Raw genomic sequence first — 14,863 nt, forward strand, 5'->3', positions numbered from 1 at the left:
TAGATCTCTGAAGTTTCCTCAGGAAAGGTATAAGGGTTCTGGGCCACTAGCTATATTTAAGAGCCTCACTGGGCCCTGCCACTACATCACTCTGCTGCAGGCACTGAGCAGTTTTTAGTGATGTTGTAAATCCTCTGGATTCCTTGTGACCCTCTGGCCTGAGTTTCAGCCACTGAGTTAACTTTATTGAATTCAGACTGATAAATAATAAATTTAAAATGAGAGATATTAGGAAATTAGCAGCACTCACTTTCCTTTGCCAGTAGTTGAGAAACAGTATCATAAAGGACGACTTCTTTTTTCTTTTTTTAAAAATATGAAACGCTTCACGAATTTGCGTGTCATCCTTGCGCAGGGGCCATGCTAATCTCTGTATCGTTCCAATTTTAGTATATGTGCTGCCAAAGCAAGCACAAGGACGACTTCTTAAAGTAGCATTTGCTACTAGCTTATTTGTATATTTTGGGCATGGGGTAGAGGGTGTGCAGGAGGGAGTCTGCAGACTTACAGAAGGCTTGGTCCTGGAGCTTTGCCTTTCTAGCAGTCTGAGCCTCACTTCAGAGGCCATAGCTCCTTGAGTAGCTATAATGGACCCAATTGTGAAATGACAACCTGTTAAAATCTGTTGTTTCCTACTTTCCATCTGAGCAGCCTCAGAGTCTCATCTCCCCCACATTCCTTTGTTTTAGGCTACCAAAGACTAGATCATTTGACAATCTGACCACAGCCTGCGACAACACGGTGCCTCTAGCCAGCCGGCGCAGTAGCGACCCAAGCCTGAATGAGAAGTGGCAGGAGCACCAGCACAGGCGCTCCCTGGAGTTGAGCAGCCTGGCTGGTCCTGGAGAGGAGCCTCTTGATCCCGACAGCCTGGGCAAGCCAACCAAAGTGCTGGGAGGCGCAGAACTATCTGTTGCAGCTGGAGTGGCTGAGGGGCAGATGGAGAACATTTTGCAAGAGGCCACCAAAGAGGAGAGTGGGGCAGAGGAGACTGTCCAGAGGGGGAGCGTCCTGATGCAGGAGGTCACAGAGGAGGCTCTCTTAGAAAAGGAAAGCAGGGGGAAGGCCCCTGAGGACTCAGCCATTGTCCTTCATCAAGCACCACCACTGGATCCTGCTGTTCTGAGGAGCCCTCCAGGCATCAGCCTTCCTCTCTCCTCACAGGGTCTTCCTGACCAGCAGGGTGGGCACAGTGTTCTTCCCAGCTCTCTCCAGGAGCCCCCCATGGGAGAGGCGGTACTGGAGGTCCCTGTAGAACAGCCTCAAATAGGAGATACCGCAGAGGAGAGGGAGGAAGCAATGACTACAATCCCAGTTGATGAAAAAATTGGTTATGGTACCTCACAGTCAAGTTCTCCGCTGCTCTCCCAAGTCCCATTTGAGGGCAGAGGACCAAACATAGACAGCTCTTTGGACATGTTAATGGAAGATAAAGTGAAGTCGGAAAGTGGGCCTCCTCATAGACCTTGCCTGGTAAACAGTGGCAGGCTCAGTGGCAAGGACGTGCTTCAAGCTGTGGAACCCAGGCCTCCAGAGAAGAGCCTGGCCGAGAGGCCCCAAGCGGGATCTGTGGTACAGAGGACTTCCCCTGGCAGCACCCATAGCCCAGCACGTTCTCCTTGTGCCTTGCCTGTAGCTGAATGTAAAGAGGGACTTGTGTGCAACGGTGTCCCAGAGACTGAAAATAAGGCCTCCGAGCAGCCCCCAGGGCTTGGCACCCTCCAGGAGTACCCCACCCCCAACGGGCATTGTGCCAATGGGGAGGCTGGTAGGAGCAAGGACTCACTGAGCTGCCAGCTCTCTGCTATAAGCTGCAGCTCTGCCCACTTACACTCGAGGAACTTGCACCACAAGTGGCTACACAGCCAGACAGGGAGGCCGTCTGCAACTGGCAGCCCTGACCAGCCTTCTCGCAGCCACCTGGACGATGACGGCATGCCTGTGTATACGGACACTATCCAACAGCGCCTGCGTCAGATTGAATCAGGCCACCAACAGGAAGTGGAGACCTTGAAGAAACAAGTCCAGGAACTGAGGAGTCGCCTGGAGAGCCAGTATCTGACCAGCTCTCTACGCTTCAATGGGGACTTTGGGGATGAAGTGGTGAGTATACTGTGCTTCACAGCCACCCCAGGAAGCAGGGCACACTGAGGCTGGACACCCTTTGTGACTGGTGCATGGTGATTGTACAGATTTCTCAAAGAATTGGAAAGGCAGCCATGTGAATGGCAGTCTGCCTCTTTCTTTTCTGCCTTGCTTACTTTCCACGGGGTCCTAGTTAGGCAGTTAGAATAAGGAAGAGAGTGAGCACTCATTACATGGTCAGTCAAGACTCTTTGGAGGGAGGATCATAGTTAAGGGCATAAACTCCTGGGCAGAATGACATTTGTAGGGTAATGTCAACTATTCCTATCAAATTGTAGTGCTTGTCCTATCCTGGTAGCACCACCCACCCACCTACCCACCCCACCTGGGCTGTACGGGCGCAGGTTTAGTTCTTTTTAACAGATATTCATATCTACTCTGTGGCAGGTGATGTCAGTAGAAATGGAGAAGTGATTGATTTCTAGCGCTGTGAAGTTAGCAGTGATGGGGCCTGGTAACGAAGTGGGGGTACCTGAGGGGAGATTATCAAGGAGGCTCTCTTACTGGGTGTGCTAATGTTCAAGTACTCGGTGTTGATGGACAAGTGTGAACCTGGCTCTGAGGCAGTCAGCGTACATTAAAGGCGGGCTCATCAATGACTTTCAATTAAAACTGACTTCTCGGTTTTTCCTTCACACTAATGATTTCTCATTTTCCCAAGAGTCCTTCAGAGAAAGGAGGACAGGCCCAAAGCACTCAGTTTCAACACACAGATGTAAGTGGCAGGGTTGGATTGTCAGGCCCACTGGAGCAGCTGACACTGAGTTCCCACTCCATCCTGGTCACTTCTGCCCCACTCACTTCCCGGAATCCAAGGCCCAGAATCACTGCACACAGCCTTAGACCTGTGTATCTCTCTTCCAGCTGAGCTCAACCCTGTCTCTGCACCTGCTCAACCCAGTTCTTGATGGCTGATGTACTGTACCTACAGATTCGGCAGCCCTAACACCAAGGCCCACCCAAAGTCCCCAGTGCTCCCTCCTCTTTTCCAAGCCCTTTCTTCTTCTTCAGGAAGGAGACCAGGTTCATTCTCTTCAGCTGTGTTTGTTTGCCAACAGACTTCAATCCCCGACTCGGAAAGCAATCTGGATCAGAACTCTTTGTCTCGCTGCAGCACAGAGATTTTCTCTGAAGCCAGCTGGGAGCAGGTGGATAAACAGGACACGGAGGTACAGGCTCAGCCCCTGTTCTGAGTGCCATCCATGCAACTGTTTGGCAGTTCTTCTCCACCCCCATCCCTATACCCTTCCCCTGGGCAAGGAATCACCTCATAGCACTCTTAGCCTTGAGCCTCTGTGAATCTCCGCGTCTGTGAATCCCCATGGATCCCAGAATTATTGAGCCAGGGAGACTCAACGAGCTGGCCCTATCTCCTCATTGCCTGTATGAACTGGAGCTTTGCCAGCTCTCATGGTGACCCAAGTTGCTGCTGCCTGCCGTTTTATCTCAGGGGAGTTTGGAGTCCCCTCCAGGAAAATGATTTGGACGCCTTTCTTGTACTGCTGACATCAGACCTGCTGGTCTGGTGCCCCCAGAGACAGTATGGTCTTTGTGACTCTTGCTGCCCCCAGCATGGCTCTGCTGGCAACAGCTGGATGGCTCATTTCCTGTTACTAATCTGGCCCCATCTGTTTTACAGATGACCCGTTGGCTCCCTGACCACCTGGCTGCCCACTGCTATGCGTGTGACAGCGCCTTCTGGCTCGCCAGCAGGAAACACCACTGCAGGTGCCACTTGGGGGTGTGGTGGGCCAGGGTGTGGGGTTGAGATTTGGTCCATGGAGCCTGTAGATGAGAGATGCAGGCATCTGGCTGGCTGTGTTCTGTCTTAAGACAGGCCCCCTGGTCCATAGGACTTCTAACTCATGTTTTGTGCCTCTGAAATTGGTGTTTGCAGAACTGCATTTGGTGTCTTTCTTCCAGTTCACAATGATCATGACTGAATTTTGAAATGTGCAAATTATGTCCCTTTTTGTTTTGCTTCCTGGATTGGTGGAGCAATAGCCACCTCTCAAATCACCATTTCTTATTCCTCAAATAAAACTGCTTCCCATTCAACATGGCTGCTATGAGCACAATAGTTTTCCAGTTGTGGGCAGGGAACTTCATTTTTCCTACTTCTTATCCTATTTCCTGACCCCAAACTTGGTTTCCTTTTGCTAGTGGTGAGCAAAAGTAGCTGGGGATAGTAGCTGGAGAGCGGAGGACAGTCTTTAGTCCTTTAGGCTGACTTCTTCCTTCCTTCTTGGTTGGGTAGTGAGTTGCTACTGATGCTTTGCCCCACCTGGGGTGATGACTAGAGGATGGTCAGTGTTCGTGGTATAGGAAGTTTATATGAATCGTGGTATAGCTTACACACCTGAGTGATCCCAGACAAAAAATGGAGTCACCTCTTTGTCAAGTAATGATACTTCTAGGACTATATATCTCCCTACCCTGCACCCCAAGCCCAAATGTCTTTGGTTGGCTTCTCCTCTGAGCTCTTTCTCCCCTCCTTGCAGGGACACTGACCGTGTTGATCAAACGTGGTGAGCATTTGCAACAACCTGTCTGTGATGTCTGCATATCTACAATAACTTCACACTAACGCGCCATTTCCCCCTCTCCGCACTCATTGGGATGTAACCTGGGGCTGGGAGCACAGGCAGGCAGGTGGGCTTCTGGGAGAACCAAAGCAGCCAGCTGAGCAGACCATTAGGGCCGAGTCAGGCTGCAGCCCTGCACTCCCCTCCTGACTGCACAGGTCAACTCGGCCATCTTGCTTGTGACAAGAAGCGGGGCTTCAGCAGTTCTTGTGGGATAACCTGTTGGATTTTTAGAGTTTTTTGGGGGTGGCCAATCATTCTCTGAGATGCCAGAATAATGCTAATGACTTCTAAGTCAAACAGCATCACTGCTCTTCTTTTTTTTTAAAGAGACCAGAAATGAACAGAGGTTGTCTTTCCAGAGAATTGTTTTAACATGAAAGACTTTAAGGGAAGACTCCACATAGGGTCTGTCAGGATCCCCTGAAGTCAGATTGAAAAGCTTAACTGATCAAATTTATGTCAGGGTTTTGAGCTGAACTCTAGAGGTGTGTTAAATAAATGTAAATATTCAGAAACAGATTGAGGTAATATTTCTGTGTAACCACAGGTTCTTGCTGACATGCTTTTCAGAACAGAGTTGTGAAGTACTTACTGTATTCTAGAAAAAGTTTTGTGTGTTTTAGTTTTCTGTCCTTCCATTACCCTGTGTCTAGACTTTTCCTTTTGTGGTTTTTGTCCTGAAAAGATATTCAGTATTCTCTCCTCTGTGCCTAGCTGGTCCTTAAACCAGTATTGGGTTTGCATTCTAAGGAACGTAAATGAAAAAACAGTGAGTGATGTTGACTAAGAAGAATTTCCCTTTGCTGCTTTCCCCAAATCTTTGGCGAGCTGTGTTAGGCTCCTTGGAATCTCCTGTTCTTGGCTTATTGGGATTGGTTTGTCCTGTAAGGCCCATCAAAAGTGGGTTTGTAAAGTGGGCAGAAACTCATCCTCTGCCAGTTCCTTTCCTGTTAGCTGTGAAGAGGTGTCTTGTGTGGGTGTGCAGCCCTGGGTGGGCTTTCAAGTGGAGGAGAGGGGAGGCATGAGGCCTGGGTACAAGTCAGGCCTTCAGGTAGAGTGGATAGTCCCTGGAGTTGCATGGGGGCAGGGGAGTGAGCCATAATTGACTGATACCTATCTAATAAGGGCATGTGTGTTCATCTGTGTTCTTGTCATTTCACACTGAGCATGTGTCTGTCACTGGTTGCTTGTCTTTGGCTTTGCATGCTGGGCGCAGAGCAGTCCTAGATGGCAGCAATCTATTCTCCATGTTGCTGTTGCTGCCTGGGAGCCTCTGGGGCAGTGGTCCTTTGGGCAAGGCTCCTCACTCCCCAGCTGGGCAGGGTATTTTCTCTCATCTGCAGGGCTTGTGGGAGTTCCACTGGCCTCTGGCCTCTCTGTGATCACACGCTACATAGAGGCTGTTGCCCAGGTGGGTGTGGCCACAGGATTTTCCTGGGCCAGGACTTACCCATAGTTAGCAGCTGCTTCTGCCCTGGGCTCATTTGCTTTCACAGATCTCTCATGAGCAACATCCTCCTGTCGACCTGGTAACCTTGAGCCATAGTGATGAGGCTGTGACTGATAGGGAGGGATCCCCTCTCTGCTTGGCTTTTTCTTGGCTAGACAAATGAAAATTCACTCTTAGAGGAGTCTCCAGCACATTTGAATTGCACACAACTAAGTCCTGTCTTCTGAAGTTGGTTCCCCACCCATATCTGCTACCAAAACTAATTTTGTTTTGTTTCTTCTCCTCATCTCAAGGAATTGTGGGAATGTATTCTGCTCCAGTTGTTGTAATCAGAAGGTTCCAGTTCCCAGCCAGCAGCTCTTTGAACCCAGTCGAGTATGCAAGTCTTGCTATAGCAGCCTACATCCCTCGAGCTCCAGCATTGACCTTGAACTGGATAAGCCCATTGCTGCCACTTCAAACTGAAGCTACGTGACCTGGGGCAGGCAGAGGCCAAGCTGCTGTTCCTCTGACAGGCCCACGCAGCCTGGCAGACCGAGAGGCCCGTGCACTTTGGAATGGGGGCTTGGAACCACCTGTGCAGAGTGACAGAAATTTGGGATGTACCACTGGATTGTAGATTGATTTTTCTTTCCTGTTTTTTTTTTTTTTTTTTTAAATCTCCCCTTTCCATGTTCCCCTGGTTGTCTTGAGGAAAAAAAAAAAAAGGAAAAAAAATTTAATGGAATACCAGAGATTGCCAGGCCCCATGTAACTATAGAGCCGCCTGTTGTTAGGCGATGCTGAGGGTTGGCTTGGTTTCTCAGGATGGAAGGAGGCTGGTCAGAGTCAGGAGTGGAGGCCTGAGATAATGTAGGGAGAAGAGCCAGTGCTAACATTGGTGACCATTCCTCACGCCACATCAGAGCTGGCTGGAAGCATCTTCCCCTAAGAGCATTACCCTGGGTGCCCTCTCCCCCCTGCAAGGGGCCAGTTCCACCTACAGACAGTTGAGATTGGCTTTCGGGGGAAGGAAGGTGTATGTTGTTCTGAGGCAAGTGAGAGGGGAGGGGCTGGAGATGGGTGGTCAGCGTGCTCTCCCCATGGGGTTGTGTTTAGCTTGATCTATGGCTCCCTTCGCCAGGCTGTGTAGTGCTTCCCACTCTCAGGCATAAAAGTGCAGACTGGCCAGAGTGCTATTGCTGTGGCCAAGGCCAAAGCCTGCCCTGAGCCCAGGCACCTGGTCCCCCAAACAATCTCTTGTCCTTGGCTAGCACAGGGAGATCCAGACTCAGGGTTCCCAAAATTCCCCACTCCCAAAACCAACAAATCATGGACCTCCCCCTTAAGGGGTAGAATCAGCCTTTTAGAGTTCAAGCCTCTGGAAATGGGGCATGTCCCATACAATCAGCCTTCCTCCTCCTGCACTGCTGGCAGCAGTGAGGGCCCACTAGGTGACTCTGCAGTCCTTAGAGAAGTGACACAGCCCGTAAGCAATTCAGGGCACCTCCCCTCAGTAAGCTTTGATGTGGTCCCCAAAGAGCCTTAAATCAAGAATATTTGTGGTGGAGGTGGGTATGGGGAGGGGGTGGAGAGTTTAGGTTGTGCATTGTAGTCTTGGTTGGCATCCATGTTTTGTGCCTGCCCTCCCTCTTGTGGGTAGGGCCATGCTTGGGTCTGCTAAAGCTGCTAAGTGGTCACAAGGCGATTGTGGTGAGTGGTGGGGATGAGACCAGGGAACTCTTCTGACGCTTTCTGGAAGCGGTTCCCTGTTCCAAGACAAGCTCTGTCTCAGGAAGGTGGCTCCTGTGTGTGCCTGGACATGGTTAAGATGGGGCCCAGAAGCCATCCCTGGAGCAACCAATCCAGGCAAAGCCAAGAGCATCTGAGCACGAGCCCGACTTCCCAGTGGCAGCAGGTTGCGGAGTTTGAATTTCGTGAAACAGGGTGTCGTTCTCCACACTCTGTGTGGTCTTCCCGTGCAGATAGGGAGAAGTCAGTCTAACTGAAGATTGTGCATTTCTTAGTGACAGGTGCCAAGAGGTTATGATACGGGTTTCTTGGGTCTGATGTACAGTGTGAATAAATGCTTGCAGCTCTTAGCCCTTTTTTGATCAATGAAGCACTTTTTTAATATTTTCCTTTGTATGTAAAGGAGGAGCCGTAACTCTCCGTAGCTGTACATATAACCCCTTTTTCCTAAAGAGGAGTCAGTCAGTGCTCCTATATTTTTCATTTTTTGTCAAAGCAAGAAGTAAATACTTTAGAACTGTTAAATATATAAATAAAGTGAATAAAGTTTAGTGTTCCGCATGGTAGTTTGCTAACACGTTCCGATTTTTTCCCTTCTGGTTTATCTCCTCTTTATCCCTTTTCCATCTTACACAGAAGCAGTTTGAAGTGCTGCTGGGAACCTGGACTTTGGCAAAGGAAAACTAGATTTCTTTTCAACTCTGGACCTTGGCAAGGAACTGTACCATGATGCCCAAGCACTGAAACACATTTCCATGGTGGTTTTGCCCCTAACATTAGCTTCCAAAGCTAAAAAAGAAGCAGTCAGGCTCCGTAACAATCAAGCGGTTCTTCCTCATCTGAAGAACTGAGCATCAATAGTAATTAAAACTACCTCTGGCCTCCAAGCTCCTCTTTTTTTTTTTTTTGCTGCTGCTGCTGCTCTGATTTCAGGGCACCCCTACCCAGTGGAGTGAAAGATGTTGCGGGGGAGGATGGCTAGCTGGTTTGTTCTGTGATTACAGCATCAGCCCGGGAACTGAAAGGTCACAGATTCAATTCCAGTCAAGGGTATGTACCTTGGTTGCAGGCTGGATCCCTGGCCCCAGTTGGGAAGCAACCAATCCACGTGTCTCTCTCTGTCTCTCCCCCTCCCTTCCATTCTCTAAAAATCAGTAGGGGGGAAAAATCTAGTGAGGACTAACAAAACAAAAAAAGTTAGTGCTTTTGTCTGTTCTTGAATGAGAGACTTTAGACAGAAACTGAATGGGATGTGATTGGATTATGTGCCTAACTAGGGGTCTCTTTCCTCCGTCCACAGAGGGGGGACCTGTTTCTTAGGTATGCAACCAGCCAGCAAGGCCATAGCTTCTAATCACTTCTTGGCTAGCTCTTCCTCTTCACAGAGAGGGGATTGTCTTTCCCCGTGTGTCACTGTTATGCAGTTCTTCCCTCGGGAAGGCTGGTGTTGAGTGGTGCTCAGCTCTGGGGTCCCAAGCCCACTACCTCCATGCTGTGCTGGTTGGGCCTTGTTTAAAGGGACCTGCTCGGGGGGCCTTAACTCTGAGGCAGGCTTTCCAGGGTCAATTTCTGGATAAATGTTCTCTCTGCCTAGAACACAAGCACTTAAAAGCAGCTCAGCTCAGCTGGTTCTAGTGTGAAAGCTGCAAGTGCCTTCCACCCACGTTTGAGCATTAGCCTGTCTTCTAGGAGGAGAAGCTGCTGTCTCAGCTGCCTTCAGTCCAGCACGGAGCCCATCAGTCTGTGTTCAGACCAATTTGTAAAAAATCTGTCTCATAGCCAAGATGTGTCTACACACAGCCCTTATTGTTTCTGAGGTCTAATGGCTTAATCCTCAGTGAGTTCAAACACCAACAGAACCTAGCAAGGCTGTTGATGCCACAGGTGGAGAGCTGCAGAGACCTGCACAGCGTGGGTTGAAGGCAAGGACTTGCCCCGTGAAGATGGCTGTATGTGGAGAATGGTTCAAGGACAAGGCCAGCTTTCTTCAGGCCGTCCATCATGTGGAGGGATTTGGTCTGAAGGAATAGGGTAGTACCAGCAACTCAGCTGCTCTGAGTTTTCCTATCCTGGTACTCATTCAGTATTTCCCTTCTTTCTATACTTCGGCCTCCTTATCCCAGTCCCCAAAATGATAGGGCTGCCTTAATCCACTGGGTTTTTCTAGCGAGGATGTATAGAAAATTATTTCTTCAGTAATTTTGCTAATATGCTCCCTGTTCATTCCTATGTTAGCAAAGAATATTCTAAGAATTAAAAAGGTACTGTGGCAGATTTAAAGGAGAATGAACAAAGTGGAATTTAGGGTTTGTTAAGTAATTTCTAGCTATCAAAGAATATCAAGTGGGAATTAAGATTACAGGCAGTTGTCCTTGATATACTTGGCTGCTGCACATTAAGAGTAGGAGATCCGTGCCTGCTGAAGTTGTTAACCCTATCCCTGAACTCTATTGACTCTTTAAGAATGAAAACTGATTTAAAGGTGCGTTCTCAGGATTTCATTAGCTGGCTTAGTGACCTGTCCCCAGCTGCACCACCCGATTGCATCAGCAGAGATAGGGCTGGTAGCAGGGTTAAAAAAAGGGCCTGGGCTATAATAACCAGAGGTTGCAGGGCCCTGACTCTCCACCTGAACTTTGCATAACATAGCAGGAGTCCCAGCTGCGTAGTTACATTTTCTAAGAACATGTGTTCTAAGCTGAGTTACTGACAAGATTTCTGGAAGCAGGAGTAGGAGGCAGCCCTCCTAAGCCTCTGGAGTTCCAACATGAGCCGTGCTGTCTGCTGTCTGAGCACATAACCAGCACTGACCCTTTGTTCCCCTCCTGTGTGCAGAGTTCATTCCATGCAGATACCAGCTGCCAACCCCAGTCAAACGGGCTCTTTCTAGGCTCGGACAGAGGCAGGAAAGGTATGGAAAGGGAAAGGGCACCCTCTAAAATGGGAATTAAAAGTTTTAAATGCTGCTCTTGTATTTTATTTACCACTTAGTCTTTTGATTCATACCTGAGTTCTTAGTTAACTTTCTTATAGTGCTCATAACAGTTGCATTTCAGTTGTATTTTCAGTGACACTTGTTTTATATTGGCTTTAAAATTGGCCTTTAACTGCCTCCCGATTGATTTATAAGATTAAAAGAAAACAAACATGTAACCACGGGGGCTTGGATGCTGTTACGAAATACACTGTGTTGCTTCTGACAGTAAGTGCCTGCCTATTGTAATAGCACTGATTCTGCTGTAGCCTCAGTGACCACTTAAAACTAAATAAATGTGTCATTTTCACCCACAGACAGTTGTTTAGCCCCTGGGTTCAGGTTCTCTAGTCAATGCTGTGACCAGTGTGTGGGGTATGAGGGATCAATCAGCTCAGCCCCTTAGTCTGTCTGGGCGATAGATGGCCTGGTGGGAAGGGGCAGCAGGGGGTATGGAGTACTGACTTAGAGGTGAAAGGCCTTAGATTAGTGTCATGTTTTTCCTGCTGTTCTGTCAGGCCTCATGGGGAGGGAGCCCCCAGGCCATTGAGTATTAGGCTTCCAGGTGAAATCTGACTTGAAGAAACGTTTTGGTGTTCAGAGTCACTGATTTAGTCCAACCTCCTGGTTTCTGTTGAAACTGAGGCTCAGGGCACAGCAAAGACTCATCCGGGGTTACCAATGAATAAATAGCAAAGTTTGAATGAAAAATTCTTTCCTGACCCCTCCCCCTCAGTGTTCTTGTGCTTCTAGAAGACAGCGAAGACAGCCTTAGATAAATAGTTACCTTAACCTGGTCCTCTGAGTTAGCCAAGCCAGAAATCTTGGAAAAGAGCTTAGTTGCTACTAAAATCAAAGGTTTTGATATAATCCAGTGTTTTGGGTTTTCCTTTTAACCTTTCAAATACAGAAAATGTATTACTAGCATGAACTGTTTAAATCAGTGAAGTTGCAAGGGGGGCATTTTTGACTAGTGCAAACGGGTAGTTGTGAACTATCTTAGCATCCAATTTATTTCTGAATTTGTTTGTATGATATGGAGAAAAATCCTGACTGTATATAGAAAATCGGTTGCAAATGGTAATAGTCACAGCTTGCCTGCAGTCTCTGGTTATTATTGACAAGACTAAAGTAGATGCTTGATAAAAACGGGTCAATAGAATATCCAACACCTGCTTTCAATCTTTACCCTTCACATATCAAGTAAAAATCATCCAATGGTTATAATCACTAAAATTATTTTATGGTGAAAGCCACTAGCATGGAGTTGCAGCAGGTGATGACAGCACTGAACCAGAGCCCTCTAGATCAACGACCCTGAGAAGCCCACATAAGCACAGCAACGAAGGCCTTACTGTGAGGTCTCAGGCAGCCTAAGTGAATGTCCGTTCTGCACCTGCATGTGCATATTAAAGATGATTTTTAATATTTAAAATTACATTTCAAGCAAATGTCTGCAGAGAACCCCTAAAGCACTGCCTCAAAAACACTAGTTTGGTGGAAAGAACCTGTTTCTGTCTCTCCCCCTCCTTTCCACTCTCTCTAAAAATCCATGGAAAGATATCCTCAGGTAAGTATTAACAACAACAAAAAGCTATTAAATGTCTAGGGAAAAACCAAAAACAAGGAAAAAAAATTGGCCCTACGTTAGGCATAGTCTTAGGAGAAAAACACACTAACCATTAAAAACATTGATAAATTGGTTTTCCTAAAAATTAGAGATCATCAAAAAAACACTTTCAGGAAAAGACAAGCCACAGATGCAAAACACATTTAGGATAAGAACTTATATCCAGGATATATAATCAACTCTTATAATTTCTTAAGATAAACAGCCCAATTTAAAAGTGAATGAAAGATTGAACATACACTTGACTAAAGATGTAAAAATGGCAAATAAGCATAAGAACAGATGCTCAGCATTATCAAGCACTAACAAATACAAACGAAAACGGCGAGTTACTGCAGATACCCTGTAAAGGGCTAAAACTAGAAAAGACTGGCAATACTAAGTAGTGATGAGGATGAGTAACAACTGGACACTCATACTTGCTGGTGCAAATAAAAAATGGCAAGGCCATTTGGAAAAAATCTAGGCAATTTCTTAAAAACATATTCTTACCAATGTGACACAGGATCTGCTTTTAGGTGTTTACCCAAAAGAAACAAAAACATGTCACACAAACACCTGAATATGAATATTCATAGCACTTAATTCATAACAGCCCCAAACTGGAAACAACCGAAATGTCCAATGAAAAACTAACAAAAAAACAACCAACAACCATTTAACCATGAATGGGTAAATCATGGTCCATCCATACAATGAAATATTAATGGGCAATAAAAAGGAACAAACTACATGAATCGACATGGATGAATTGCAAAAGCACTCTGATAGGTTTTAAAAAAGGCGGGAACAAAAGAATGCATAACATTCCACTTACATGACATCTGGAAAAGGCACAATTATAGGGATGAAAAAAAGATCAGCGGTTGCCAGTGACTTAGAATGGAGAGAGGATTTGACCAAAAAGAAGCATGAGAAAACTTTTCAGGGTGATTAAAAAGTTTTGATCTTGATGTGGTGGTATACATTTTTCAAAATTCACAACTGTATACTTATAAAGAGTGAATTTTATTGTATATAAATCATACTTCAATAAATCTGACTTTTAAAAATAAATTTCAAAGTTAACACAAAAATTTAGTACTTTGCAAACAAAGTATTCCCTTTAAGAACGGCCTGATACAGAATGAGATGTAGAATGATGTGTTTGGTGAAGTAAATTGTAAACAACAGGAATGAAAATATTATCTCCTATATCCATGATTTCTACCACTTAGATTTAGAACAGTGATGGCGAACCTTTTGAGCTCGGCGTGTCAGCATTTTGAAAAACCCTAACTTAACTCTGGTGCCGTGTCACATATAGAAATTTTTTGATATTTGCAACCATAGTAAAACAAAGATGTATATTTTTGATATTTATTTTATATATTTAAATGCCATTTAACAAAGAAAAATCAACCAAAAAAATGAGTTCATAGGTTCGTCATCACTGATTTAGAAGGATGAAGAGGAAGAGACCTATGCCAAGGTGTAGCCCAAGGCATGACTTCTGAGTTTTTCTGCTTTCCTATGACTCAGCAAATAAAAGGCATTCATTCAATGCTTGTGGAAATGAACTTATGCTTGGTCCTGAGGGACATGTGGCCTAATTAAAACTGTGGGCACGGTAGATTAGCTAGCTCAACATGGATGATCCCCAAGACCACCCTCAGTGCCAATAATTAAGCAGAAGCACTCGTGTAAGATGTGGAAAAACTGTTATACTCATGGTTGTGGTTTATTACAATGAAAGGATACAGATTGGAGTCAACAAAGGAAAGCCATATAGAACAAAGTCCAGGAGAAAAAGAGGCAGGCTTCAGTTGTACTCAGACCTCTCAGACATACAGAATACTCCACCAAACCGCAGCAGAATAGACCATCTCAAAAGCATATGGAACATTCTCCAGGACAGATTACAAAACAAGTCTTAAGAAATTTAAGAAGTTGAAATCATACCACGTATATTTTCTGATCACATGGATAAAACTAGAAAGCCATAGCAAAAGGAAAACTGGAAAGTTCACAAATATGTGGAAATTAAACAACACACTTGAACAATCAATGCGTCAAAGAAGAAATCTCAAGGGAAATTGAGAAATATCTTGAGACAAAAACAAGAAAGGCTAAGAATCTGGCAAATGATTCCAAGGATGATCAAGTTTAGTAAAAAGAATAGAAGATTTGTTTCCAACTCAGGTGTTTCTAGTCCAACTCTTTCCTAGAACTTTATGCTATCAGTCACTTCTTACACCATATCTGCAGTTACTCTTTGCTACAAGATTCTTCCGTTTACCAATATGGGTGTCTCTCCTCCAATGTAATCATCCTTGCATTTGGGGGAGGGAGGGAAATATTACTGG

The 14,863-nt window shown here is 46.0% G+C and overlaps 1 protein-coding gene, 1 long non-coding RNA gene and 1 other non-coding gene across 11 annotated transcripts in view; 1 reads left to right on the top strand and 2 right to left on the bottom strand.

Annotated features, from left to right (window-relative positions):
- MTMR3 (myotubularin related protein 3) overlaps positions 1-8,480 on the top strand; it is an 85,661-nt gene extending 77,181 nt beyond the window's left edge. For 3 of the 9 annotated variants that reach the window (XM_070399492.1, XM_070399495.1, XM_070399493.1), the window contains 5 exons: positions 690-2,103; positions 3,204-3,314; positions 3,785-3,873; positions 4,647-4,673; positions 6,477-8,480. In XM_070399492.1, coding sequence (XP_070255593.1) covers positions 690-2,103; positions 3,204-3,314; positions 3,785-3,873; positions 4,647-4,673; positions 6,477-6,648 — 1,813 coding nt within the window. In that variant the 3' untranslated portion in view covers positions 6,649-8,480. Of the gene's footprint in view, positions 1-689; positions 2,104-3,009; positions 3,315-3,784; positions 3,874-4,646; positions 4,674-6,476 lie in introns of those variants that run through there. The other 6 variants (XM_070399494.1, XM_070399496.1, XM_070399497.1 and 3 more) reach the window with 4 other exon arrangements.
- LOC138997717 (uncharacterized) overlaps positions 1-14,863 on the bottom strand; it is a 29,183-nt gene that overhangs the window by 7,143 nt on the left and 7,177 nt on the right. Inside the window, exon 2 of the long non-coding RNA XR_011469009.1 lies at positions 6,184-6,334. This is a non-coding gene — a long non-coding RNA (uncharacterized lncRNA). The remainder of the gene's footprint in view (positions 1-6,183; positions 6,335-14,863) is intronic.
- LOC138998206 (U6 spliceosomal RNA) lies at positions 311-414 on the bottom strand. The gene has a single exon (XR_011469079.1). It is a non-coding gene; the product is annotated as a U6 spliceosomal RNA (small nuclear RNA).

This window comes from Myotis yumanensis, unplaced genomic scaffold (assembly GCF_028538775.1).
Source record: "Myotis yumanensis isolate MYYU_CA2020_CCGP unplaced genomic scaffold, mMyoYum1.0.hap1 SCAF_19, whole genome shotgun sequence".
Lineage (NCBI taxonomy): Eukaryota > Metazoa > Chordata > Mammalia > Chiroptera > Vespertilionidae > Myotis > Myotis yumanensis.